Genomic DNA, 25,756 nt, shown 5'->3' with positions numbered 1-25,756 from the left:
GCAAAGGTGTTTTATTTACAAGGTCATGTCTGTTTTGTACAAATGTGAACAGCTTGGCTTTTTCCCCCGTTTCACGTGACACATCTGTGAGGTTTTTGGCTTTACTCATCCCATAATTAACCTGAATTTTCCCATTGAAAAAACTTTCTCAAACTAGTGTGAGGAAAAAAAGACTTGAAATTGCTTGGAATTTTAAATACTATCTCATTGTGGATCATGCTTTTTTTCTCTCACACAGACACACCTGTGCATTACCAGGTGGAAGGCAGTCGCCAGGCCATCAGGGTGACAATGTTCCTGGACAACTGTCATTTCAGTGAGCTGCCAACAAGACTGAAAAATGGAGGCTCTTTGAAGCTTCAATCAGTCCTCTTCACTAGAGGTGGGAGCAGACAAAAAGAACCAGATAAAAGACTATTTTCATTCTAAATAGGTTTCATTTGTAATTTACAGCTGCCTACAGAGGCTGTATTTTAAGGCGCCATTGGCTTAAGGTTGGCATTGTAATTATGTTACCTCTTTAGATACCATCAGGCATCATTGCATGTTTCTTTTCAGGAAACTCCTATCCCATAATTTATTATGAGAATAAATCAAGGCAAGAGAAATGTACATTATAAACCTTTAGTGTTATGTACAGTGGTATTTTACTATCATTGATAAAGTATTATAGTTTTTATTAATAGTTTGAATTTGTTTTATTATTATTATTATTATTATTATATTTTCTGTTTTTATTTTCCTTTTGAGTAAAGTTTTTGTAATTTTGTTGTGTTTTTGTCATTTTTATTTGTTTTTATAAATATGTCTATATAGTTTTTACTAATTTAGTTTTAGTTCAAGTTATTTTAGAGCTTCAAGTTAAACTAAAATAAAATGATGAAATATAATGCTAGCTGAAATATAATGTTTACATTTTTTTATGTTTTATATTATTTCATTAACAGTTATTTTATTTCAAGTAACAAAAATGTTTTTAGTTGTTCTAGTTTTAAGTTTTAGTTAACGATAATAACTCTGGTAATGACAACATGCAGAAATACTCACAGAAAACTCTATTTAAAATAACTGAGTTTCCTGTGCGAAGTTTTATTTGTGTGACGTTCAAATGAGTAATGTTCCAAACTGAGGTTCGGATGCTGCTTTAAAAGGTTAGATGCGTACATAAGAAATCATACATGTATGTCTCAAATTTGAATATAGCCTTTTGAAATCTAGACTTTTAAGGGTAATCCTTACTCAGATGTCCTTGTCATAGTGTTGGATATGCATCAGCCCGGAATCAGTCATGCTCATAATGTGCTCATTTAGAGCTAATGAAAGACACTCTATTTTCTTGATAAGTCTTGGTCTCCATCTAGAGGTACTTGGAGAGCATTACAGCACTGGGGAAAGCATGATGTTCATCTGCATTTTCTTCACCTTTATTAGGGCTGGAGAAGCCAGAGGGTGTGTTGTCTCAGGATTTTGTTTCCATGGAAGAGTTTCAGCAGCGCACAAATGCTCTATCACTGGAGAAGGTCAAAAGTTATTACCGCAAACTCAGGTACAAACCCCACTTTAAGTTGCATATCTTAAAGTGTTAAACATCTTAAGTAAATAAATGTTTGACTGGCAAAAAAAAAAAAGTGCTTTAAAGGTTATCATATGTGCTTATGCAGTTTGTTTTATTTTTTTCAGGGCTTTTTATCTGGAGAAATCAAATTCAGACTCAAATTCCACTGCCATGAAAATAGACCAGGTTGGTTGAGAGATACTTGTACATTGCCGTTCAACAGTTTGGTCAGTAAATGTTTTTTTTTTAAAGGAATTTAGATTTTTCAGCAGCAAGGATGCATTAAATTGATCAAAAGTTAGAGTAAAAAGATTTTTAATTCAAACCAATGCTGTTCTTTTAAACTTTCTATTGATTAAAGAATCCTGCAAACTGTATCATGGTTCCCACAAAAATATTAAGCAACTGTTTTCAACATTTATAATAGTAAGAAATGTTTCTTAAGCAGCAAATCAGCATATTATAATGAATTCTGAAGGATCATGTGACACTGAAGACTGGAGTAATGATGCTGAAAATTCAGCTTTGTCAAAACAGGAATACATTACATTTTATTCAAATATAAAAGTTATTTTAAATCGTAATAACATTTCACAATATTCCTGCTTTTACTGTATTTTATATAAAATAAATGCATCCTTGGTGAGCATAAAGATCATACAGACCCCACACTTTTGTTTTTTTGTGTATGTTAGTGCACTGGAATTCCTGTACAGACCAACAAGAACAGAATTAAAATGCAGAAAGCACTGCATATAAATGTGTTTTGATTAAAGCTGTTTAAAATCCGAAAGTTTAAATCAGTTTCACTTAATTTTTCTCCAGCTCCTGCGGCCACTGAACACGTTGGATGACCTCTGTCGGCTCATGCAGGCATATATGAATGTAAAAGCGGGCTCTGCGGGTCAGCCCTCTGGTGTCAGTGTTCTGCTGGTGTCCTCTGAGCTCTGCAACCGGCTGGGGGCCTGTCACATCACCATGTGTGCTACTGGGATGCAGAGGTATCTCAGTCAAATCTTCATGTTTGCTCTAGATCTGATGATGAATGAAACCACAGATGGCAATATTGGTCAAATTGAGTGTTGGCTCAAAACGCATGCCTCTCGTCTTTAATCCTCTTACTACTGAAGTGGAGCCACAGTCAAGTTTCTGCTATAAATATTTTGTATTTTATTTTGACTTTAATTTATTTCTTGCTCAAATGTGTGTCCAATCCAGCTGATTTGTATCCTAGGTTACCGCTACACTGAGGTAATTCTATAACAGATTGTCTAAACCACCTCTGACTAAGGATTTTGTCCTGTGTAGGTGTACTCTGAATGTGTCGTTGGAGCAGGCCATTACTCTAGCCAGAAACCACGGCCTCATGCCCCGCTGCCTAATGCAGACTATGGACATCATGCGTAAACAGGTACAGTTTATGACACATAATTCAAACTGTTCACCTAATGCCAATAAAACTTAACTTAAAATAAAACTGCGAAATCCTGTGGTTGGTAGAAAATGTCGGTTTAGAAAATCGCTGGGACCATATATAATCCTCACCAGCTGCCGAATATGCCACTCCAGACTAACTCTTACATGATTTTGATCCTCTTTGATGTCCCTTAATGAGTTCAGTAACTCTGAAGCATGTTATATTGGACAGTGATGGTTTTAACTGGTTTATAGTCTGATTCAAATTTGGTAATTCAGATTAAAACTGTAGGAGTTTGAAAAAAAAGTGTTCAAAATGAAAAGTTCCTTCCCTCTTATTAGGAAAATGAAACATGAATCACTGAACTACACATGAAAGTTTCCTATCTTTTGCATACGGGCTGTTCTGTGGGCTGCCTTAGTGAAATAATAAGAAAAACCATAGAAGATACAATACATGCCTACACACCTTCAGTGCTTGACCTCTGACTAACACATCAATAAAACTATTTAGGCAAGTAGTCTAAAGGCAAAACAAGGTTTGCAATTACAGTAAAACAGTAACACACACTTTAGAAACAGTTAAGTGTGTGTTGGAATATGAAGGCTCGAGCTATTCTGACAGACAATAATGCTTCTCTTCATTCACAGGGCACCAGAGTGGAGATTTCAGCCAAAAATCTCAGAGTAATGGACCAGATGCCACCTTTTGCTCCCAGGTATTACTGACTCTTGCTATTTAAAGACATCGCTGACATTAAAAATTGAAAATTGTTGAATATTATTCCTACTAAATTCCTGCTACTTCTACAGTAACTAAACCCTTTTTAATCCTCATCACAGGCTCTTCAGGTTGTGTTTACCCCCTTCTGATGGAGATCTTTGAACGAGGTGATGTCCGTCTCTCAGGCCTTCTAGATGCTGGGAGATATCAAGACTGGCTTATCATTTTGAGACTATGCCTCAGTACATCTCAACTCCCGCCCCAGCCTCATCCAGAGAGGTCCGGATGAGGTCAACATGATGAGGAATGAGGAAAAATCTGGCCACCTTTATCTCCTGCTCTGGCAGCTGAGAAAATCGCTAATGCAAACGATGCTAATCTCGGCTAGCAGTGTCTGCCCACATTGCTACATTGTTTAGTCTCCTACTGGATTTGGGACTGGCATGTGAATGGCTAAATCTAGTCTGTATTATCTCTTCCTTCGCCGTTGACTGCAATCTTGGGTCAGAAAGTAGGGTGGTTTGGTCTGGATGGCGACGTTAAGTTCAGATACGTGGTGATTATGTGCAATTACTGTAGCTTAGCATGAGTGTGTCTGCTCTGTGTCATGAGAGGTGGTGCCCTCAGAGAGCTGTTGCGTTTCTCTCACTTGTATCAGGTATTACGAAAGTACTGAAATCATTCCAGCCTACACGGACCAGTTTCATAATCTTGATTTTTATCCGTTGTCGTGTTTAAATGAGTTTGATTCTGTTTAACAACACAGTTTTATTGTGAAGTTCTATCAACAACGCATTTAAAGGAAAACAGGGAAACAGACGGAGGCTATCAGCTTCTCAAACAGTACAAAAACTTAGACCTGCATTCAAAATACAAGATTTTACTGTAATCAAAATGTTGATATTGAAGACTGAAACAGCTTATCGATCAACTTGGAGAAAAATGTACAATAATGTCTGCTCGTCCCTGGTGTATAGCACTTTTTTTTTTAAGCTCGAGTCAATGCTGTTACAGTGCGTGACTGTTCTGGGGAGCTGGAAAAGCACAATAAAAAAGCTTGTGTTCTTTAGTGTTTGTTAAACATAATGTACATTGTAAAAGAAACGCAAAGGGATCATTTGAAGAATGAATAGATATAGTAGGATTTATTGAAGTTTTGTATTTAGGTAAATATATATATGTAACAGAGGGATAAGCATATGCTCTTTGGGAACAGCAGTGCTATAATTTAAAGAGTATTAATAATTTTAAAACAAATATAATATTGTACATCTTTCATTTTGTATACTTAGTGTATATTTGGATAGGAAACTTGATTGTGTTTTTACACAATATGTTCAGTATTTAAATTTCTAACTGCAGCTGTGTTGTCAGTAACCGAGTAGGCCTGGATTAGTTTGGACTAGTTAAGCTAGTTTGTACGGTGTGTGACGGGCTTTTGTTACATGCAAAGTCTGTTTTTGGATATATATTGTTATATATGTTACATTCAGTAACCCTGACAGTTTGCATTATTTGCTCAAATTTGACAATTTAAGATTTGAGTAAATAGTCACTTTAGTGTCAATAATGCAACAAAGCATCATCTAATAATCTTATTCAGGCGTTCATGTTTTTCTTGTAGCTCATAGCACGTCACTGTATGTTACATGCATGGAAGTTAGATGCTGCAACTTTATACCATGTTGCAGTTTTACATGTATTGATGATAAAATATTTTAGAAAAATAATACTTGAATTTATGCTAATATTTTTTTTTTTTTCATATATATCCAAAATTGAAGGCTAGTGCTGGTAAAATGCACATTTATGATTAATTTGATTTTAACATTTTAAGTGGTCCTCAAAGCAAACTGGAAACAAGTGTTTTTAATCCACAGAATCTGTGCAGTGTGTTTATTGTATGTTTTGAAAGTCCTCATTGTTGCTTGTTACAGTGCTTTATAATGTCCACATGAAACTTATCATTTCTGTATGATAAACCTAAATCTAGTAAAACCCAAAGACGTAGCATTAGCATTAGCATGTTCCTATCACTGTATTAAAATCTCAGGTTTCTGCACCATCTCGGTCCATTATTGTGCGATAGCTTCCCATTTCAAAAGTTGACAAGACTGCATAATTTAACATCACTAATCAGTCATCTGAAACATAGTATGCATGCATCGAAATGTTTTTTTATATACATATACTGCTGACCTGTTTGCAGTACCATTTTAAGTTTATATTGCCAATTTTTAACTTCTTGCCTCAATTTCAAGTGTACTTTTAGCTCAAAGAGCGGAAAAATATTCAATGGTGCTCGCAAATCAAGCCTTTCTTTTGGGGGCCTTAGTTTGTTAGTCTTTACCTCCTATTTTTCGATTGTTTCGTTTCATTTTAAAATCATTTTCTTAGTCTTACAGATTCTGATTGTTCCTATTAATAAGAGCAGTTTAATCAAAACCTCACTGGTGGAGCGATGGAGTAGATCTAATCTGCATCTAAAATTATTTAACTTATAGTTTATATTAATATTTGACTGTGAAGTCTCTCTGCGTCCTCATGCTTTCCTGAACTGTGCATTATGGCTCTTACATTATTCCTGCTGGTAATGTAAGCATTTATCCAGGTGTTTTTAACTCAATGTTGAATTAAAAGCATTGTATAAAGTTCTCCTTTCTGGGGTAATGTAATATTACCAATATATAGTATATATTTTGATCTTCACTGAGTAGAATTGAGATAAAACTGAGGACCTTTGGTAAATCCAGGGGCCCAGCGCCTCAGAATTGTCTCGGATGTAAAATTGTCTTGTACCCCAAAGCTCAATGTGTTTGAGAATTCAACCATGATAACATGATTTTATAGAAGCCTTCAGTCCGACTAGAGTAAACAATTAGACCTCTTAATGAAGTTCTGTTTGTCTTTAAGCTGTATTTAATGCATTGCTAATATCAAAATAAAAGAGTATCTGTTTATAAATGACTTCTGACCTGTCCTTGTTAGAGATTACTACATGTAACAGCACAGAATAAGTTGCATTGCTTATAGTGTGCATTAAGTGGCTGTGAAGAGATGTTGAGAACAGTGAAACATCCTGAATCAATCAATGCATTTTCAATTAAACCCCAACTTTTGATTGGTAAGGAGACCAAGTTGGGGTTTAATTGAAAGTTTTTGACCATTTTTTGATCCATTATGGTTGTTCTGCTGGCAATCACATCTGTGCGTGCAGTGGACATAAACCTTTTTATAAGAGATTATCTTAAAAGTTTTGCTTCAGGTGATAGCTACTTCTCGTCTCCATTCCGCTGTTTGGAGGCTGCAAAGTTTTCTTTCCATCCTTGAACGATTTAGCTTTCTATTCTAATTATTTACTACTTGACATTTTGTTACATCAGCCACTTAATCCCAAATCTGATTGCTGAAACATTAAATACAGTGGCTCGTGCAAGAGCCGGAAGGCGTAAAGATAAAGGACTACCCATTGCAGTTTCGCCTTAGCGTTTCAATTGGCTTTTAGTACGAGACCACCGCACTACAGAACACACCCCGGTTCGGCAATGTCTGCCCTCGACTACTTTATGCACTCGTTTGGATCTGTCAGACTGTAAGGATGGGGAAAAAATCCGCCAACGGTGAAGTTTATCACCCTCCGTCAGGGGAGAAGAAACAGAAAGTCGGCTTTGTGGGACTGGAGCCCGGGGCTGCGGAGACGAGCCGAGACGGGGCACTTCTCATCGCCGGTTCCGAGAGCACAAAACGGGGCAGCATCCTGAGCAGACCGAGGTCCAGGGGGAGCATCACTCACAAAAGAAATGCGCGTTATCGCAGACTGCAAAATTTCCTTTACAATGCGCTGGAAAGACCCCGCGGCTGGGCGTTCATTTACCACGCTTATGTGTGAGTATGTGCTCCGTGCTTGTCTTTACTGCGTGGCGAGGGAATCACCCACCTTTCCGACAGATGCTGCTGTGCTGCACCGCCCAGAATGCTGAAAGTTTGAGATGTTGTCGGCCTCTGCCTGCCCGCAGCTTTTGTCGCAGAGCGTCAGTCAAAAATGTGTAAAAGTTTTTGTCTGTATAGCAAATGGCAAAGATTAATTCAGAATCAGCCCGCCAAATGCTTTTCACAGCGGTCATATTTCATAACCTGGGACGTTGGAAAGTGTTCACAGACTATGATGTATTACTATAGACTCGGTTTCAGCACCGGTCAGCTCCTGTACCGCGTCAGTGCGCTCGTGTTTGCTCTTCACAACACCGGCAACAAATTTGTGATGCATGCCAGGAGGGGGGAACCGTGCCAGCGGATCAAACGGGGCCGTCGCTGTGGTGATCTGGAAAGTGAGGCGACACATTTTAAACCTCATTATTAGTCTGGTTTATGAATATTGATAAGGTGACGTATTCGCGTAAATGATTGGCTGAAAGGCATGAGCGATCCCAAGACATAGAGAAGGTTGATTCGTTCTAGCGTTCAAGTAGTTATACAACCGAATAGAGGGAATTGACTCATACAGGAATAACGTTCTCGGGACTTGCTTGAAAAGTTTAAGTTGGCCTACTTTTACCTTGCCTTGGCGTCTCAAACGTGGTCATGGCGCCATAAGGCCGTGAAAAATTGCACACGTCAACTCAAAAGACGTCTGTGTCGAAATAAATCAGCAAGACGCAAAAACGCGTGTTTGGCGATGAGAAAAAAAAATCTCAGCTGTTTACATTAAAACCATGTCGTCACTCTTTTGGGTCGTTTTTGTATAATGAATGGCCAGGTAAGTTAGGTCAATCGGTTCGCGATTCAGTCTGAATCATTCGAACAGCTCACTCACACAATCGAGTACGTACGTAGGCCTACACAGGACACAGATAACAAAAAGAGACCTGAAAGAAGTGGATATTTACCTAAAATCAATTGAAACGCATGCCGAAAAGCCTACTCTATCAATAAAATCAGGCTTGCGTGGACAACAAGCAGGTAAATCCAAATGAGAATACACGACACGAAATTGCCAAGAACAATGACATTGTACACGTTGCTTATACTGTAAATACCATGAATGTAGTAACGTTAGGCCTATATATTTTTATATACCTCTCTCTTTTTTTTTTTTTTTTTTTTTTTAGCCAAATAATTCAAGTTGTAAACTAGGCTACTGTGAATCCTCATGAGGCATTATTTTATTTTGCTCTGGGCTGTGTTGTATTTTCTCCTTCATTTTCCTGCTGAGCTAATCAAAAATCCTCATGGATTGAAATATCTGTAGTAATTTGGAACCAGTCCTAAAGGATTTTAATGGAAGAGAATCAAATAAGGATATAACTGGATAATAGGATAATAAGGATAATAAGGAAATAACTGGATAAACTGAATTTCCCCCTTGATTTCATTCTTTCATTCTTTGAACCCTGTTAGATATTGAATTATCTTTATAAATATCCCAAAATAATGTCTTTCTGTTGGGCAGAAGGGAGTTTATACCATGAAATATGAGTTTTTAAGATTTGAACAGAAGTTTCAGCGTTTCAAATGTCTTTTTTATGTCCTGCTGGTGCATACTGTTATTAGTAATCATAATAGTCCTGATGGTAACTGTTTGCTGTAAAAAAAATTGTGTTTATTTTGTGTAATGTTGGAATTTACTTGGAGATTGTCATTCATTTTGTATACCATTGGTTAAATAATGACACTCCCAATAGGAATCCTTTACAAAGCTCTAGAGAGATGTGATTGATCCACACATTCTCAAGGCAAGGCATAGCATCTCTTCTTATCAAGCCTTTTAGAAACACACAGCTTCCAGAGTGTTCCATTACCTCAAATGTTTTGAGATCCATTGATCTCTTATGAAGATAATAAATCAATCTGTTATAATGCAGCATCATAAGCATAGACTCTATCATGGATGCTGGAGCATGAGTTGAGTGGCTGTAAATGTCTTTGGCTGCTCTGCCGGTCATGCAACCCTCATAGAAGACTCCCATTTCAGCTTGAGACATGAATGTGAGTTCTGAAGATACATTATTTATACAGTCACCACCATTATTTTACTCTGTCTATTGCACACACACACATACTGAGTGGAGTGCAGTGTGCTGACTTTGGCCTCTTACTTTAAGTGTTTTTTTCTCAATCGCAAGCATTAAATGCAGAGATAGCACTTTGCATGCTGATGCTGTACAGACTTAGCTAAGCCTTTATTTCTCAGGGTACAAGGTAATACTTAGAAGCGGTGAATGCTGGTGTCTTTTTATATGCGAGTCAGAGTATTTGTTACAATAATTAGTATGCTTATTGTATATATGCAACTTCATTTAAATGATGATAGTCAGTTATGGGCAGCTAATGCAATCAGAAGGGTAAGAATAAAATATGCTAATATATAATACTATATGCACTACCGTACAAACCTTTGGAGTTATTCCGATTTTTTATTAAAGAAATGGCTGCCTTTGTTCAGCAAGGAGTAGGGCACATTAAGTTGATGAAAAAGAAACAGTATAGATGTTGCAAAAGATTTTTTTTTATATATATAATTTCAAACTTTCTATTCATCAAAGAATTCAGAATTTTTTTAAAATCAGTTTTCACAACTGTGACTGAATCCTGTAGTAAGTTCATATTTGCCATTACATTAATAGATTACATTGTAAAATAATTTTTAAATATATTAAAATAGAAAACAGTTTTACTGTATATTTGGTCAGCCTTGGTGAGCATAGAATAAATCGCAATTAGCTTTGTGATTTGTTACTTTTGATATGAAACAAAGTCTCAGCCTCCAAATTATGTAATTTATACTACGAAATTCAAACAATAAATACTGTTTTGGCGCTCTTAAATGTAACATGATGGAATGCTGTATAGCGCGTCAGTTCAAGCGGCAGCAACGAGCACATGTGAATTGATAATCTCTTCCACTTTACTACTAGTTATAACACGAAATAAACATGAATGAACATCCGAAGGTATGCTGAAAGAAATCCGTATCAGGTCTTATGTAATCGCTCAATCAGTGTTTCAACTTCGGAAAGATGTCAATGAAACCAATTGTGATTAATAGGCCTATTTCACAGTAGTGTTACATTTACTGTACCTCAGAAAAGCCATTCAATGTCCATATATTAGTCAGCAAGAAAAATGAACTATAGAGAGCAGAATTTTGATAATATATCTGTACTATATTGCATATTAACCTGTAAAAATGCCACCATTTAAATGTTTATTTAAAAAAACAAGTAGAAACATAATTATTATGCCATTAAAAAGTTATTGTAACATTATTATTAAACTTCCTTATGTAAAATTTAAATGTAAGTAGTCTATACAAATCAGTTAATTTTGACCTTTAAATTATAGTAAGTATAGTACAAACTGGGGTTCCTTGTGTAGTTGACAGCATTAGTTGCCATATACTATACTGATACATATCCCCGATTAATTGATATCGAATCTAATTGAATCAAAATCAGAATCGAATCAAATCGCAAGCTTGTGAATCCAAATCCAATCAGGCAATTTGTCAATACCCAGCCTAGATGTGAGAAATTCTGCTCTATTCACCCTTTAATGTCACCTAATAATAATGTTATGCAGTCAGTAATGCAGTCTGCCTGGTTCAGTCTGGGTTTGGGAGTCTGGGTTTGAGAGCATTGTGCTAAAGTGGTGAATAAGTTAAATCAATGACTCTATTACCTTATTCACTGCTGACTCAAACCATGTGTCCTTGCTGTCTCTCTGTTCGACTCCGCCTTACAATTTCCAGATTAGTATCTGGCTGTTGCCAATATCAAGAGCAATGACCTGTCTGACAAAGTCAAAAGGATTTGTTTTACTGTTTATGTAACTGATCTTTATAGGTTCCTTGCGTATCATGCTCAAAGGTTCTGCAGTTACAAACAGTGTGTGCCATAATTGTTGCTGAGGTAATTTCAGTATTATAAATCTTATGTTTGATGCGGGTGATCCAACAGAGTTATTAAAACTCGAATTAGTTCTTCCTAGTTCGCACTTTTAAAACAAAATGTTCTTGCAACATTTACAAAGCCCCTCACCTGAAGGCAGTACATTTAGATCTTAGAGATTTGCAAATGCAAAGATCGCTAATTCGCATATGTCAGTAAGCCATCAGCATTGATTGAAGGACAAATAGGAACTTTCATTCAGCTGCTCCTAAAAAAACATGTTTTGTTAATGTGATTTCTGGGCAAGTTCATATTAAAATGCCTCCTTTATCCTCTGGAGCCCCTTATAAAGTCCAAACTGTCTGAGAGCAGCAAGGCAGGAGGAAGGTTTCTTATAATGTGACATGTTTCTGATATTACTGTGTCTGTACGACTCAGCATTTTTTTATCCATGCTTAAAGATTAGATTTCCTTTGAAGACTCATTTGAGCTGACTTCCTGACCATTGACTTTCTAATCCTCTGTTTCCCACCTTTATTAATGCAGCCTTCATTTATTCACCTTTGGCCTCATTCCCTTTAGGACCAGTCTGTTTTACTGATCTCCTTCTGTTTGATTGTTCCAAATTAGCAGATTAATTTCTATTATGGTATTTCATTTTAATACCAGGGTCAAGAAGCAGCCTAGGAGATGATGTATTTTATATCTGACACCTCTACAATTATTCAACAGCAACTCACAAAATATTTATCTTATAGACTGGAGCAGTGTGGTCAGCAGCACTCTACAAAAGTTCCTCTGTTTGAAATATTGATATATTGATATATTGAAAGTATATAGCATACTGGTACACTTTCTTTATACTCCTGTTTGCAAATGAAGAGGTCTGGAACCTGATATACTGAAAGTAAATAGCATACTGATACACTTTCTTTACAGTCCTGTTTGCTAATGAAGAGGTCTGGAACCCTGCCTAATTTATTACACTCACAGGGCTTTAGTCGAAAATGTAAAATGCAAATGTATCCAAACTCAGGGCCAACGACTAAACGATGTCTGTCTCGTAAAGTGAAATTCTCCACTGAAATGAAAAAGAAGCTTTGTTAAAAGATGTTTTGAAAAAAATGTCACATAAATTGACCAGAAATGAAAGATTTTTTGATGTTTGTGACAGAAGTCTCTTATGCTCATCGGCATTTATTTGATCAAAATACATGAAAACTTTAATATTGTGAAAAAATATTATTACAGTTTCAAATGACAGTTTTAAATTTCAACATAATTTAAAATGTAATTCATTCCTGTGATGGCAAATGAGTTTCAGCATCATTACTCCAGTCTTCAGTGTCTTCAGAAATCATTCTAATATGCTGATTTGGTACTCAAGAAACATTTATTATTATTATTATTATCAGTATTGAAAACAGTTACAGCTTAATAGTTTTGTGGAAATCAATTTTTGATATATTTTTAATGCATTCTTGCTGAAAAAAAATATCAGTTTCTTTAAAAAGAAAAAAAAAACCACATACTGACCCAAAACTTTAAAAAATCTTACCGACCAAGAAGGATAGTATTTGAATTTACTGCAAGTACCATTCTTTGAGTTATATTTTGTCTCAAAATATATAGCCAGTTTCAGGGATTCGCAGTTGCCACTTCTGCAATATTTAAAAAATGACTGTTTCAAAATGATCTCATAATAAATCTGTTGGCATTGCATATGATGAGAGCTCATGATTCAGGAAGCTTCTGCTGTGCATTGCAGAAACAGGGTTTAGGAAAGTGGACTGTGGTGGTTTTAGTTGCTATTTAATTTTTGGGAGAAAATGCAGTCAAAAGGGGACCTTTAGACCCGTTGTCACCCTCACCACTGACTTCTTCAGTTCAGGTGCATCTGGATTTGCTTTTTCCCATTTATTGAAGACATTGCACCAGTCATTCAAGTGCTTTCATTGATTGTGTGATGCTTGAGATTCTCTGACATTTAACTTTATCACCATAGACTGTAAAAAAATATGGACGTAGTGTCCGTGATGTCATCTGTAGGTTTCTGAAGAGCATTTATGTAGCCCAAAGTGGGCGGAGCCGGCCGTCGCCATCTTGGCAGCGCGTCACTGCACGTCACTCCCGGATAAACGAAAATGGGCTAAAAGGCGGGATTAGCTGAGGTGACGTGACGGCTAACAGACAGCAGACAAACGGCTAGTAGTGACAGCAGCAGCAAACCACCTCTCTCTCAAGTGGCCACGCCCTTAATTATGCAGAACTTTAAGACTTAATATAATTTAAACGGATGAGTTATAAAAAAATGAACCCCCCTCACAGTTGTCATGAAGGGCAAAATTAGCTAAATAGACCAAAACTACTTTTTGTACCAGGCTGTAAACATATTTTTTCTGCTGTAAAGTTGGGCATTTTAACTGGGGGATATATGGGATTGACTCTCTTGGAGCTTATCTCTAGTGGCCAGTCGATGAATTGCAGTTTTTAGTTACTTCCGTGTTGGATTCAAGAGAGAGACCGGAAGGTTGCCGCTTGTCAGGGGCGGACTTTACCATTAGGCAAAGGTCGGCAATAGGGGTTATGCCCAGAGAATGTCTAATAGGAAGAGAATTGGCACTCTCTGCTTACTTCCGGTTTCTGGACTGGCTGCAGTAACACGTCTCTGTCCATGCGGGGGCGCTCGCAGGCGAGTGCAGAATGAATGGAGGTCTATGGCGAAAAACCCTCAAAATCCACTTTTCTCAGGATATAATTTTTTGTCTAGTAATTTGAATGTTGTATTCGAAAGGAGATGCAAAGAAATTACACATTGCTGGGTGTTAGATTTTTTAGAGTGACTTATTTGGTTTAAAAAGTCTTTTAAAATGTCAATGACGTCAGAATGCTGACGTCATTAGCAGAATGCTAGCGTGTTATGGGCAACAACAACTCAACCTGTAAGAAATCGAAAAGAAATAAGTACTCGTTCATTCAACTTTCGACCTATAACCCATGTTGAACTTGCAAAACTTACAATAAAATCTAAGATTTCTCAACGGGAATCGGGTGAAAGAGACACATTTAGCCGTCTAGCCCCATAGACTCCCATTCAGTCTGCACTCGCCCGCGATCACCTCCAGTGGAATTCTAATGGAACTGCAACCAAGATCGATACAATGGGGCTAATAGGAAGTGCCAAGGCTCTCCGTAGACGGGCTCTGTTATGCCAGAGAATGTCTAATATGGCGAGAAGTTTCACTCTCACTACACTTCCGGCTTCTGAACTGGTTGCAGTTCCTCTCTGATTCCATATGAGGGCGCTCACAGGACGAGTGCAGAATGAATGGAGGTCTATGGCGCTATACCAATAAAAATCCACTTTTCTCAGGATATAATTTTTTGTCTAGTAATTTGAATGTTGTATTCGAAAGGAGATGCAAATAAATTACACATTGCTGGGTGTTAGATTTTTTGGAGTCACTTATTTGCTTTAAAAAGTCTTTTAAAGTGTCAATGACGTCATACACATGTACGACCAGAGATACTGCTTTACGGCAATCCTTCAGTCACTTTGGTGCTTTCGCGCTCTGCACTTTCTTTTCACTCGAGGCATCGACAACACAGCTGACACAGGTAAACACATGTGCTAGACGGGTTTTTGTTTTGTTTGTTTCTGGTCCCGCTGCGGATGCCACGATGCCATCAAGCGGTATCTCTGGTCGTAATCAGTCCTTCACTGACCAATCAGCGTTCATTAGCAGAATGCTAGCGTGTTATGGGCAACAACAACTCAACCTGTAAGAAATCGAAAGGACATAAGTACTCGTTCATTCAACTTTCGACCTAAAACCCATGTTGAACTTTCAAAATCTACAATCAGATTTGAGATTTATCAACGGCAATCGGGTGAAAGAGACACATTTAGCTGTCTAGCCCCATTGACTCCCATTCATTTTGCACTCATGGCGATTGCCCCCAGTGGAACTCTGGTGGAACTACAACCAAAATTCGGTACAATAGAGCTTAATAGGGAGTGGGCAGGCTCTCCGTAGACAGGCTCTGGTTATGCGCAACATACTTCCGGGTTCTACAAAACATATATAACTACTTCCGGTCGTCAGCTACTGAGGTAAACACAGCGTAGGAATGGCAACCTTTTATAGCCTGTGTTTACAGGAGCTACCCATTCTATCCATTTCAGATGTACATCGTATTGCCAAACGGACTTCCAGAGCCCCGAGTACTCCGTTAGATAAAGGATTTAAGTTTTTACGCCTCCTCATTTATTCATGATTATGAAGGTATGTAAGTTAGTATATGTAGCTTTTGCTAATGGCACCCGATGTAGAGTTAGCTAACTATCAGTAAGTTAGTTTAGACTTGTATGCTATCATAGTAGTTTAACCTTTTATATTTGCTTGCAGACTATTAAAACAATCAAATGAAGACTGCATTTTATTTTTTTATAAAAATTTTTTTGATGATACTTAAGCATTCGTGACATTTTAATTAAAACAGAAATAAGAATTGTATTCTAAAAAAGCTAAAAATAAGTAACCTCACAGATCACCTACCGCTGCAGATGCATACGGTAGTGCAAACCGGAAATGCTTATACCTGTTTTCCGGTTCGAACGTTGGGCGTTCCGCATAACCTCTATTGCCTTGGGCCCCGAGCTAACTAGGGGCCCCCAAAATGCCCTATTAACTTATGCTTAAGTTTTTTTTTTTTATTTATTTATTTTTTATATATATATTTCTAAAACTCCATTTGCAAAAAATGGCATCAATCATTAGTGTCGCAGACAGGAGGGGGCCCCCCTCGCCTCACTACATTGGACTATTCCATTATCTCACTTTTTAGTCGGGGAGCCAAAGTCTCAAAAGCTCAATAAAATGGGTTGAACCTGACATGGTCTGCCATACTTTTTATTTGTGTTTTTTCTGTTAACTTTGACCCTAAGAACCAATAATTGGAGGGTCTGCTCTGCCGGAAATATCGCGAAAAAAAATTGTGGCCATTTTAGTGTATGCACCCTTTATTTTTTATCAGAAAAATGTGAAAAATTATTTTTTTCCTCAAATCCTCAGTGGGTTTGGTAGGCTGTCAATAAATGCATTCCAGATACACAGAACACATGTGCTGACAACATCCACTGAAAAAATAACTCTTAAAACACATTTCTACATGATTTTGTATCAATTTAATGCAAAAAAATTAGGCGTTTTCTCACTTTTTTCCAATATTTTCATCTTTACTTCATTGGCAATCAACTATTCCCCCAAGTTATGACATCAGTCAATATGTCATTCTTTTCACCAAACAGTATACTCATTCCACAGAAAAAATCATAAAAATCCAACCAAAATCAATGGATCTGTGATGATTTCACTAATAGTTGATCAGCAGGCTCAGAACCTCAATAGAATTGTAGGCTACTCTCAAAATTCCAAAAGACATCTAGTCCATGAGCCAGGGGGGTTGATCGGTATCATCGGGGGGGGGAAATGCTATCATTGTTTTTTGGCAAGGTATACACCCCTAGTATTAGAAAAATCACGATAGCAGTGCAGGGGTGGTAGCGAAATCACTTTTTTCATCTCATGAAGTTACTAACCCCCTAAGATAAATTCCGTTTTTGAAATCTGGTGTATATCTGGTTTAGGCTCATAGGGATATTGTCAATATTCTATAATATGGTGCTTGGTATCGCTGGAAAGGGGACCTTTTAGGCTTTCATTTAAGCCCAGTACTGAATCTGTCTGATAAACACAGAGGTCACATGACTTCTTTAAACCAGAAATAACACACATTTTTTCACAATTTCCGCCTAAACTGTATGCTTTCTTTTATCCCTGTGGCATGAAAGAACACCACGGACACAAAACTCAACAACTTCAATACTCAAGGCACTCTGATGACTCAGAAAATGTATAATATACTATTTATTTGTGAGAGCCTTAAATTAGACTTGTGCAGCCAGCACAAGTCTTTAAAATAGAATAGAGCCAATAGAATGGACAAATAGAATACCCTATTAGTCCAGGGCCAAATGGCCTATTTATTCATGTACAGTTGTAATAAAAAGTAATTCTTTCAATAGTGTTGTCAACATAACACTTGTAATTGGTTTAACAAAATGTTTAATGTTTAACAAAAAAAAACATAGCTTACCAGAAATTGTACCATGTAAACATTGTAACATGTTTCTGTTTAGGAGTAAAGAAGTGTAGCCTATGCAGGGTTTAAAGGGGACGTTTTTTTCTCCTCTCTAACCTTTACTTCCCCATATAGCTTTACCTGCCTATCCACCATTCAGTCGGTACATATTTTTTTCGTTCTCTTTTAAAGATTGGATGGGTAGGGGCCCATAGCCTACCTTCGCCTTGGGCCCCCAATTTGCTAAATCCGCCACTGCCGCTTGTTTATCTCACAACTCACTGTTTGTTGTTGTTTTCGAAGTCTCCAGGTACCTATGAAGGTCAGTTCAGTGTATTGTCTATTTCAGGCACCCCCAAAGTTTTATGTCAGAGTTTTTATCTGTCGTATTTTTTTCTCTCACTGTACATGGGTGTGATTCCCAGTGAGGTTTTATGCTAATGAGACTTTCAGCTATTTTAGTCTCATTTCACTTCACTCCTTTTCTCCCGCTCTCTTCTGGGATTTATCTCGGAGTTTAACTACAGGGTGTCAGGAACTCTCCAAGGATACTTGCCTCTCTCAAGCCAGTATTTTTCCTCATATAGTAGATCACACAACCAACGATAGACCCAAGATGGCCCAATTCCAATTAAGTGTCCTTCATGAATATGTATCTACTGCTTTGTCCAAAACAAATGGTCAATGAATAACTTTTAAAAATGAAACCGGTCAGATGGAGCTTATTCATAAACTATGATATCTCATGTGAAAGTAACTCCCAGCATTCCATTAAATCATTGGTATGATTTACCACTGTCCTGTCTGTCTTGCAGGTTTCTGCTGGTGTTTTCCTGCCTGGTTCTGTCAGTGTTCGCCACGATCAAAGAACACAAGGGAAGCTCCGAGAGTGCCTTGTACATCCTGGTTTGTATCTGTTATTCTTTCAACGTGATTTATTGGAGGAAGCTGATTCATGGTAGTGATGCTCTCAGGTTTTTATATCAAACACTTCAGACTTGTGTGTGCATGTTGTAAATACTGTAGATATCAGTAGATCTTGTTCCACATTTTGACAGAATGTAACAAGTCGGACGTTATCCAGTGCTGATGTGGATTGCTGTGAACATGACACTTTATAGATCTGTTTGTGTCAGTGTAACATTAGCCATCAAGCACGCACATAATGCTCTTTTAACATAAAGAAGCTTGGACATTGCTTTTATGTGTGTATTTTTGATGCATAACTATTGTACATAATAAGAAAGTATCATTGCTACTTGTTGACGTTTTGTGACATGCATCTCATTTGTTAGTGAGGATGTTTTTTAAGTTATATTATGTTATATTATATTATAGTAGTGGCCTAATGGTTAGCGAGTCAGACTCCTAACCCACGTATGGCAACAATACATATGTCAACTAGTGGATAAAGTTTTTGTTGTCTGTCTAGGAAATTGTGACAATCGTGGTGTTTGGCGTGGAATATATTGTGCGTATCTGGGCAGCCGGGTGTTGCTGTCGCTACAGAGGATGGAGAGGAAGGCTGAGATTTGCACGCAAACCCTTCTGTATCATCGGTTAGAAAAATCATCTTCCATTTTTTTTCTGTTCTGATTGTCTTCTCTAATGCATGTTTTCCTTCCTCTCTCTCTCTCTCTCTCTCTCTCTCTCTCTCTTGCGCTATTCTTTCTGCTCAAGACACAATAAAATCTGCTTTGCCAACTTCTTCTGGGGTAAATGAGCAAAGGGGTTGGCACTCTCTGAATCACCACACTCGATACGCTGGATGCCAGTGCTGCAGCTGATTAATGTGAACTCCATTAGTGCATTTGAAAGAATACATTATGCCAGTAAATATTAGACTGATCCTAGTCACATTACTAGAATTCACCTACAAATGACAATTCTTTCAGCATTTAATCACCCTGGTGTCAAACACAAATAGATAACATTCTTCAACATTTCTCTTTTGTTCTATTAAAAAAAGAAAGTTTTGAGAGTGAGTAAATGTTGACAGAATAATACTTTTTGGGTGAACTTTGCCTTTAAGAATCAGTTTGACTGGAAAGCCCATATAATGAATATCTATTTTCAGAACATCTCAGTTGAAAGACAAAACCCAGTTGTACTGTCGTGATCCTTGAGAGCAGTGTTAATTACTCATTTTCCCTTGAAAAGTAAAGTTTATAATGTTAAATCTAATGTTAAACTGTTTTTTTAATGTAACCATCTCCCTCTAAATACTGTGGTCAATAATTTTATATTTTTATTTGAAAGAATAAAAGAGCAGTTTCATGTCTATCTTTGTGTTGTTGAAAGTAATTAGTAATAAGTAATGCAATACTTTTTAGAGAGAGTAATTACAGTAATCTAATTACACCGTTGAAGATGTAATTACTAGCTAGTGATTAATTACTTTTTAGAGTAACACTGTAACCCAACACTGATCGAGAGCATTATATGAAGGATAAGAAAGACATTTCCTTTCTTATGTGTTAAAGAGGGGTTTCATCTGCTAACTAATGGACACTGTTGTTCTGCAGATATCATGGTGCTTTTTGCCTCGGTGTCTGTGCTGGCCGCTGGCTCGCAGGGGAATGTTTTTGCCACCTCCGCCATTCGGAGTCTGAGGTTTCTTCAGATCCTTCGAATGCTGCGTATGGACCGCCGCGGTGGCACATGGAAGCTCCTCGGATCTGTGGTGTACGCACACAGCAAGGTGACCAGTGACGTGCTTAGTTTCTTACAAAACAATACAATACATTTTTCTGTTAAACACCAGCACATTTGTAACACCCATGTATTGAGTGTGTGTAAATATGCATATGTATAGACAAATGTTTCATGTGTGTTGTTTACATATAAAATTGTACTCATTGAACACAGAGATCGCAAAAGTGCACGTTAAGTAGGTTACTGAGTGAGCATATTTCCACCAGTCTGCCATTTTAGTCAGTGGGCAGCAAATTCATTATTATTCATTAGTTTCTATTACTGGAAAATCTATCACTCCATTTAGTCTGCAGCTATTAAAACTATTCAGTGGCCTTAAGCACCCCGTGAAATGGTTTAAAAAAAATCTTTCCTGTATTGAGAGATTGGCTTTTGAATAGGAAATTGGGACAGGACATATTTAAAATAGTCGGTTGCACTTTATTTTACGTGTACTTACAGTGTACTTTCCTAAGAAAGTACTGGGTAATATAAGGTAACTGCATGGGTTATGGTTAGGTTTAGGGGTAGGTTTAGTGTTAGTACCTAGTTATTACACAGTTATTGTAATAACTATAATTAGAATGTACATGGGGAACAGGACTGTAAAATAAAGAGCTACCAAATCGTCTTTTAGTTTACATCATAACCATTGCTGCTACTTGCTATTGATTGTCTGTTGTGTCACAGTGGACGTTATCATTCTAGAGAGCATTTTATTTAGCGAAAAATTCAAATATATGCCCCTGAAAACTGATAAGAAGTGAAAGATTATGTATTCATATTTGCTATGTTTTATTATTATTGTCAACTTTTAGAGACATGTATACTACTGCTCAAAAGTTTGGGTTCAGTAAGATTTTTTTTTCCAAGAAATAATACTTTTATTCAGCTGGAATTAATTAAATTGATGAAAAGTGACAGTAAAGGCACTTATAATGTTAAAAATAAATATTTTCAATTAAACTGTTTTTAGAAGAATGCTGATTTATTTTTATTTTTTTATGTTTCCACAAAAATATTAAGCAGCAAAACTGTATTTAACATTGATGTACAACATTAATAATAAGAAATGTTTCTTGAGCATCAGATCAGCATATTAGAATGATTTCTGAAGAATCATGTGACTGAAGACTGGAGTAATGATGCTGAAAATTCAGCTTTAACATCACAGAAATAAATTACATTTTAAATTATATACTAAATATTTTATTTTTTTTATGTATTTTTGATCAAATAAATGCAGCGTTGCTGAGCACAAGTGACTTCTATCAGAAACATTTAAAAAATCTCACCGATCATGTAAATGTGTACATGGACTAAAAGGCATACAATATGTTTATAATCTTTAATGGCATTGCATCCAGTTAGCATTTTTGTTTAGGAGTGTATCACATGTTCTTAATTTTCATAATATTTTCAATCCCTAAATGTAGGAACTCATTACGGCGTGGTATATTGGATTCCTTTGTCTCATCCTGGCATCTTTCTTGGTGTACTCAGTGGAGAAGGATGACAATGCAGAGATGTTCGAGACCTACGCAGACGCCCTCTGGTGGGGACTGGTATGTGCAACAGCTTCATCCAAGCCCACAGTGGCCTGCTGACTCAATCTAATCAGATAAAAAGACATGATAAGACACACTGAAACAAGATGCTGTTCAGAGATCCATTTCACAAATGGACTAATGCCATAAAATAACTCCTCTTTGGCTCCTTTGGTAGATCATTTAACTCCAGAGTGAGTAATTGTAGACATTGTAGATATAGATATTCCTCTATAAACTGGTCTCAAGGACACAACAGGATCTCAACCTGGGATTGAACCTATAACTATGCATGACCATCCTAGCCTTACTAGGTTGTATTCTTAGTATATACTCATAGACTCTGTAGTAAAAATGCTGCTTTTTATTAAAATTCATTTCTATTCTTTAGATAACTCTTACAACTATCGGCTACGGGGACAAGTTTCCTATTACATGGAATGGGCGTCTGATTGCTGCCACCTTCAGTCTGATCGGTGTAGCTTTTTTCGCTCTTCCTGCTGTGAGTTAAAACTGAAATGACATCTTGAACCTCTCCAGTGCCTGGTTTGAGGTATTGCTCACAGATTTACTGCACGTTTTTCTCTTTTGCAGGGTATCCTGGGCTCAGGTTTTGCTCTGAAGGTTCAAGAGCAGCACAGGCAGAAACATTTTGAGAAGCGTCGTAACCCTGCCGCACGTCTTATCCAGGTCAGACCCATAACTCTACTGTAATTCTCACCAGACACATTTTGAGGAAATCAACATTTGTAGGCTTGCCTGATGTCTGTAAATGTGCTTACTAATAACTTTCAGTGTGACTACTAATATACTTTGCTGTTAAAACTGATAAATTGAGGATCATCTTTCTATTTTCAGTCTCATCTGATTGATCTATGCTGCTTTTGATTTAGATGGCTAGAAATGTTGGTGGTTACTGTGTACAGTGATGTATTGTATACTGTAACTATGGAAGTCATTTGCCTTAGAAGTTTATTTCAATAATTCCCTTGCCCCCCATCAGGCTTCTTGGAGATTTTATGCCACAAACCTTGCGCGGACAGACCTAGTGTGCACATGGGATTTTTATGAGCAGACTGTGTCAGTCCCAATGTACAGGTAGTCAGTCATCTTGCCTTTCTGTAGACCAATGTAACTGAAGATATTTTTATTTGTTTGTTAGTATTACTGTTTTCTGTATATTAATTCTTAATTGTGCTTTTTTGATATTTTTCCAACTTGTTTTAATAAAAAAAAACATCTTTAGCAGTTTATTGCGGTTTGATATGCATTTAAAAAGTCTATTCTCTGTTCTACCTCTACTTAAAGACTCATCCCTCCTGTGAATCAGCTGGACATTTTAAGAAGTTTGAAAGGAAAATCTGGTTTCAGGTCTGGTCATTTTACTATAGAACATTTTTTTTATAATTAAATATCTATGTGAATATCATTATGATTATTATGTCTGGAATATACAGTCAAATGTCTGACCACATACATTTTTTTAAAACCTGGAAATACATTTTTATTTCCAACAACAAAGAAAATTTATTGACATACAGTGCAACCAAAAAATATCAGATTCAGCACTATTTCGAGGTCACTAATCAAGTAAATTTGTGTTTGATCATGTGACTCTTTGTATAGATGGTCAGATGTTTTTTGCTTCTATTGAAGCTCAAGATGATATATATATATATATGTGTGTGTGTGTAAAGGTATTGAAGCTAAGATAATATAATTTGTAAACCTTGTAAAACGAATGGAAGAATTTTCTCTAGTGCTCTCAGACTTTTGGCATATTTATGACTGTTATTCTTGTTTAAAATATTTGATCGTTGTATTGCCTGCATTAATCTCACGTCTGAATTGCTTTCAGCATCATGTTCTTCTCTCTTTTTAAAGGAAGGACTCCCAGCCAGAAGTCACTCCAAGGTTTGTTGTCAAGGATTTTCCTATAGATACTTGACTATTCCCAAATCACCTCTGTCAAAAAGTCCTATTAACCTATTCTTGAGAATCGTAGTTTCAGTGCACCATCTTCGTCCTTCAAATGAGAAAACAGCTCATATTGCTGTGTTTTAAGTCATTTGAAATCACAAATGTTATTCAAAGACAACCTGGTTGCACTTTATACTACAGTATTTTCAAGTGGTATTTACAGGGAGATGAATTAGTCAATATCATACTGACACAGCATAATCAGCGCAGTTCAAAAATACTGTATTAATGGTGAAACATCTCATTAAAGAAAACACACTTGAGGAGTTTTTTTACTGTCTCTACCCTGTAAAAGACCGGCTCTTGTAATCCTGTAATATCAAGTGCAATGTGTGACTCATCAATCAAACATATTCCTTCATTTCATTCAGTGTAAGAACACCTAGCTCAAACTCTGTAGGCTGTTTTGATGGGTTTAAGGGGGAATACCTCTCATTTTAGGTCCCACACTTGAACATGGCCTAAACCAATTTTGACCACTGCTTGTATAATCTTTTCTCTCTCATGAATCACTCCAACCACATTTGCAGTAGTGAGATTTCACACAAAGACACCCTGTGTGGGTGCTGCCCAAGAAGCAATAGGTACCGTTGCACAAAGATACTAACATCTGCACGCCCAGATCTCTCTCCAGCATTTGGATTTGCCCCCACCCCCCCCTCCCTGATTTCTAAATGTATTCCTTCAGTGTGTACTATCATCAGCTCAAAATTTTTGAGACATACTGTACATCATAGTGCACATTCGTATCGGTGTTGAAGTATTTTAATCTCCCGTCAGCTCAGGTGGGATGAGAAATGTTCTGCTCTCCAGCATCTAAAAATGTTGTCTTGTTCAAACCAGAGAAGCAGACGAACAATCTTTGTTGCTGTTTGTTTGCTAACAAACAAATATTTGTTTAGCTTTGTGAGAGATTTTTGCTTGCAGATCAACTTTCCCACTTAGCACCTGGAAGCACTTCCCATCCCTTTTTACCTCCATCCCACGAGACCACCCTCCTCTGCAAGCTGCCTTGAGTATTTTATGGGGTCTCTCATTTTTTTATTTATTGATTTGGCTGCTTTTTTAAAGTTGCATAATATAACAGTTGTGTATTTTTCAGCATGCCCAAAAACATGCATGTGTTTCATTGCTTTGTTGTTCAAAGTATCTGCTGTGGCATCATGTGGGTCTGCTGCATCCAGAAGTTGTGGATTGTATTGCATGACTGAGAAGCACCATTATCCATATCTTTGCCCATGTAAGTCCGATCTTTATTAAAATAGAAGAATGCAGAAATGACACACTTTGTGTTTGCCAAGGAAAATGTCTTTTAATGTACAATGTTGTGAAATTACTTATTTAAATTATCTAATATTTACATGTTTCAGTCATTTTATAAATCAACATAACTAATTTTTAAGCACTTATCTGATTAATTAAAACATTTCAGTGTTTTTTTTTTTTTTTTTTGGTTGCTTCAGCTGAACATTTCTATAGCGAGCTTGCATATCAGTAAATATGCAACTGTGTTGTTCTATTAAGAATTGAAATAGTTTAAATATGCAAACAAGCAAATAATATATCAATAAACAGTAATCAGCTATCTATTTATAAAAGTAAAATACAATAAGCATGTTTTTTTAGCTGCTTCACCATTTATATTTGATTAAATCCATCACAAAATAAATATTTTATTGCACTGCAAAAAATAATTTTCTTTAAGGTGCACTTAGTAAAACAATTTTTTTGTGCTGGCCAATGTAGATTTATACTAATATTTAGTGACTTAAAGGGTAACTCTTACCAAATTGCAACCTAGGGTCTTATT

At 36.8% G+C, this 25,756-nt stretch overlaps 2 protein-coding genes across 2 annotated transcripts in view; both read left to right on the top strand.

Annotated features, from left to right (window-relative positions):
- Nucleotides 1-6,656, top strand: part of prex1 (phosphatidylinositol-3,4,5-trisphosphate-dependent Rac exchange factor 1) — a 71,851-nt gene extending 65,195 nt beyond the window's left edge. Inside the window, exons 34-40 of the mRNA XM_081349673.1 lie at nucleotides 239-382; nucleotides 1,432-1,546; nucleotides 1,681-1,741; nucleotides 2,381-2,556; nucleotides 2,864-2,966; nucleotides 3,623-3,690; nucleotides 3,815-6,656. Coding sequence (XP_081205799.1) covers nucleotides 239-382; nucleotides 1,432-1,546; nucleotides 1,681-1,741; nucleotides 2,381-2,556; nucleotides 2,864-2,966; nucleotides 3,623-3,690; nucleotides 3,815-3,857 — 710 coding nt within the window. The 3' untranslated portion in view covers nucleotides 3,858-6,656. The remainder of the gene's footprint in view (nucleotides 1-238; nucleotides 383-1,431; nucleotides 1,547-1,680; nucleotides 1,742-2,380; nucleotides 2,557-2,863; nucleotides 2,967-3,622; nucleotides 3,691-3,814) is intronic.
- A 637-nt stretch (nucleotides 6,657-7,293) lies between these two features.
- LOC308680705 (potassium voltage-gated channel subfamily KQT member 2-like) lies at nucleotides 7,294-23,068 on the top strand (the record flags this gene model as incomplete). The annotated part of the gene is made up of 8 exons (XM_081348983.1): nucleotides 7,294-7,580; nucleotides 18,541-18,631; nucleotides 19,158-19,284; nucleotides 20,251-20,426; nucleotides 21,856-21,984; nucleotides 22,358-22,468; nucleotides 22,561-22,656; nucleotides 22,970-23,068. The coding sequence occupies 8 exons, from the start codon at nucleotides 7,294-7,296 to the stop codon at nucleotides 23,066-23,068; spliced, it is 1,116 nt and encodes a 371-aa protein (XP_081205109.1).
- Between the last annotated feature and the right edge of the window lie 2,688 nt (nucleotides 23,069-25,756).

The sequence above is a fragment of the Scardinius erythrophthalmus genome (assembly GCF_964197995.2).
Source record: "Scardinius erythrophthalmus genome assembly, chromosome: 20".
NCBI lineage: Eukaryota > Metazoa > Chordata > Actinopteri > Cypriniformes > Leuciscidae > Scardinius > Scardinius erythrophthalmus.
Note: the sequence above shows the minus strand (reverse complement) of the source record. Positions and strands in the feature narration are given on the sequence as shown.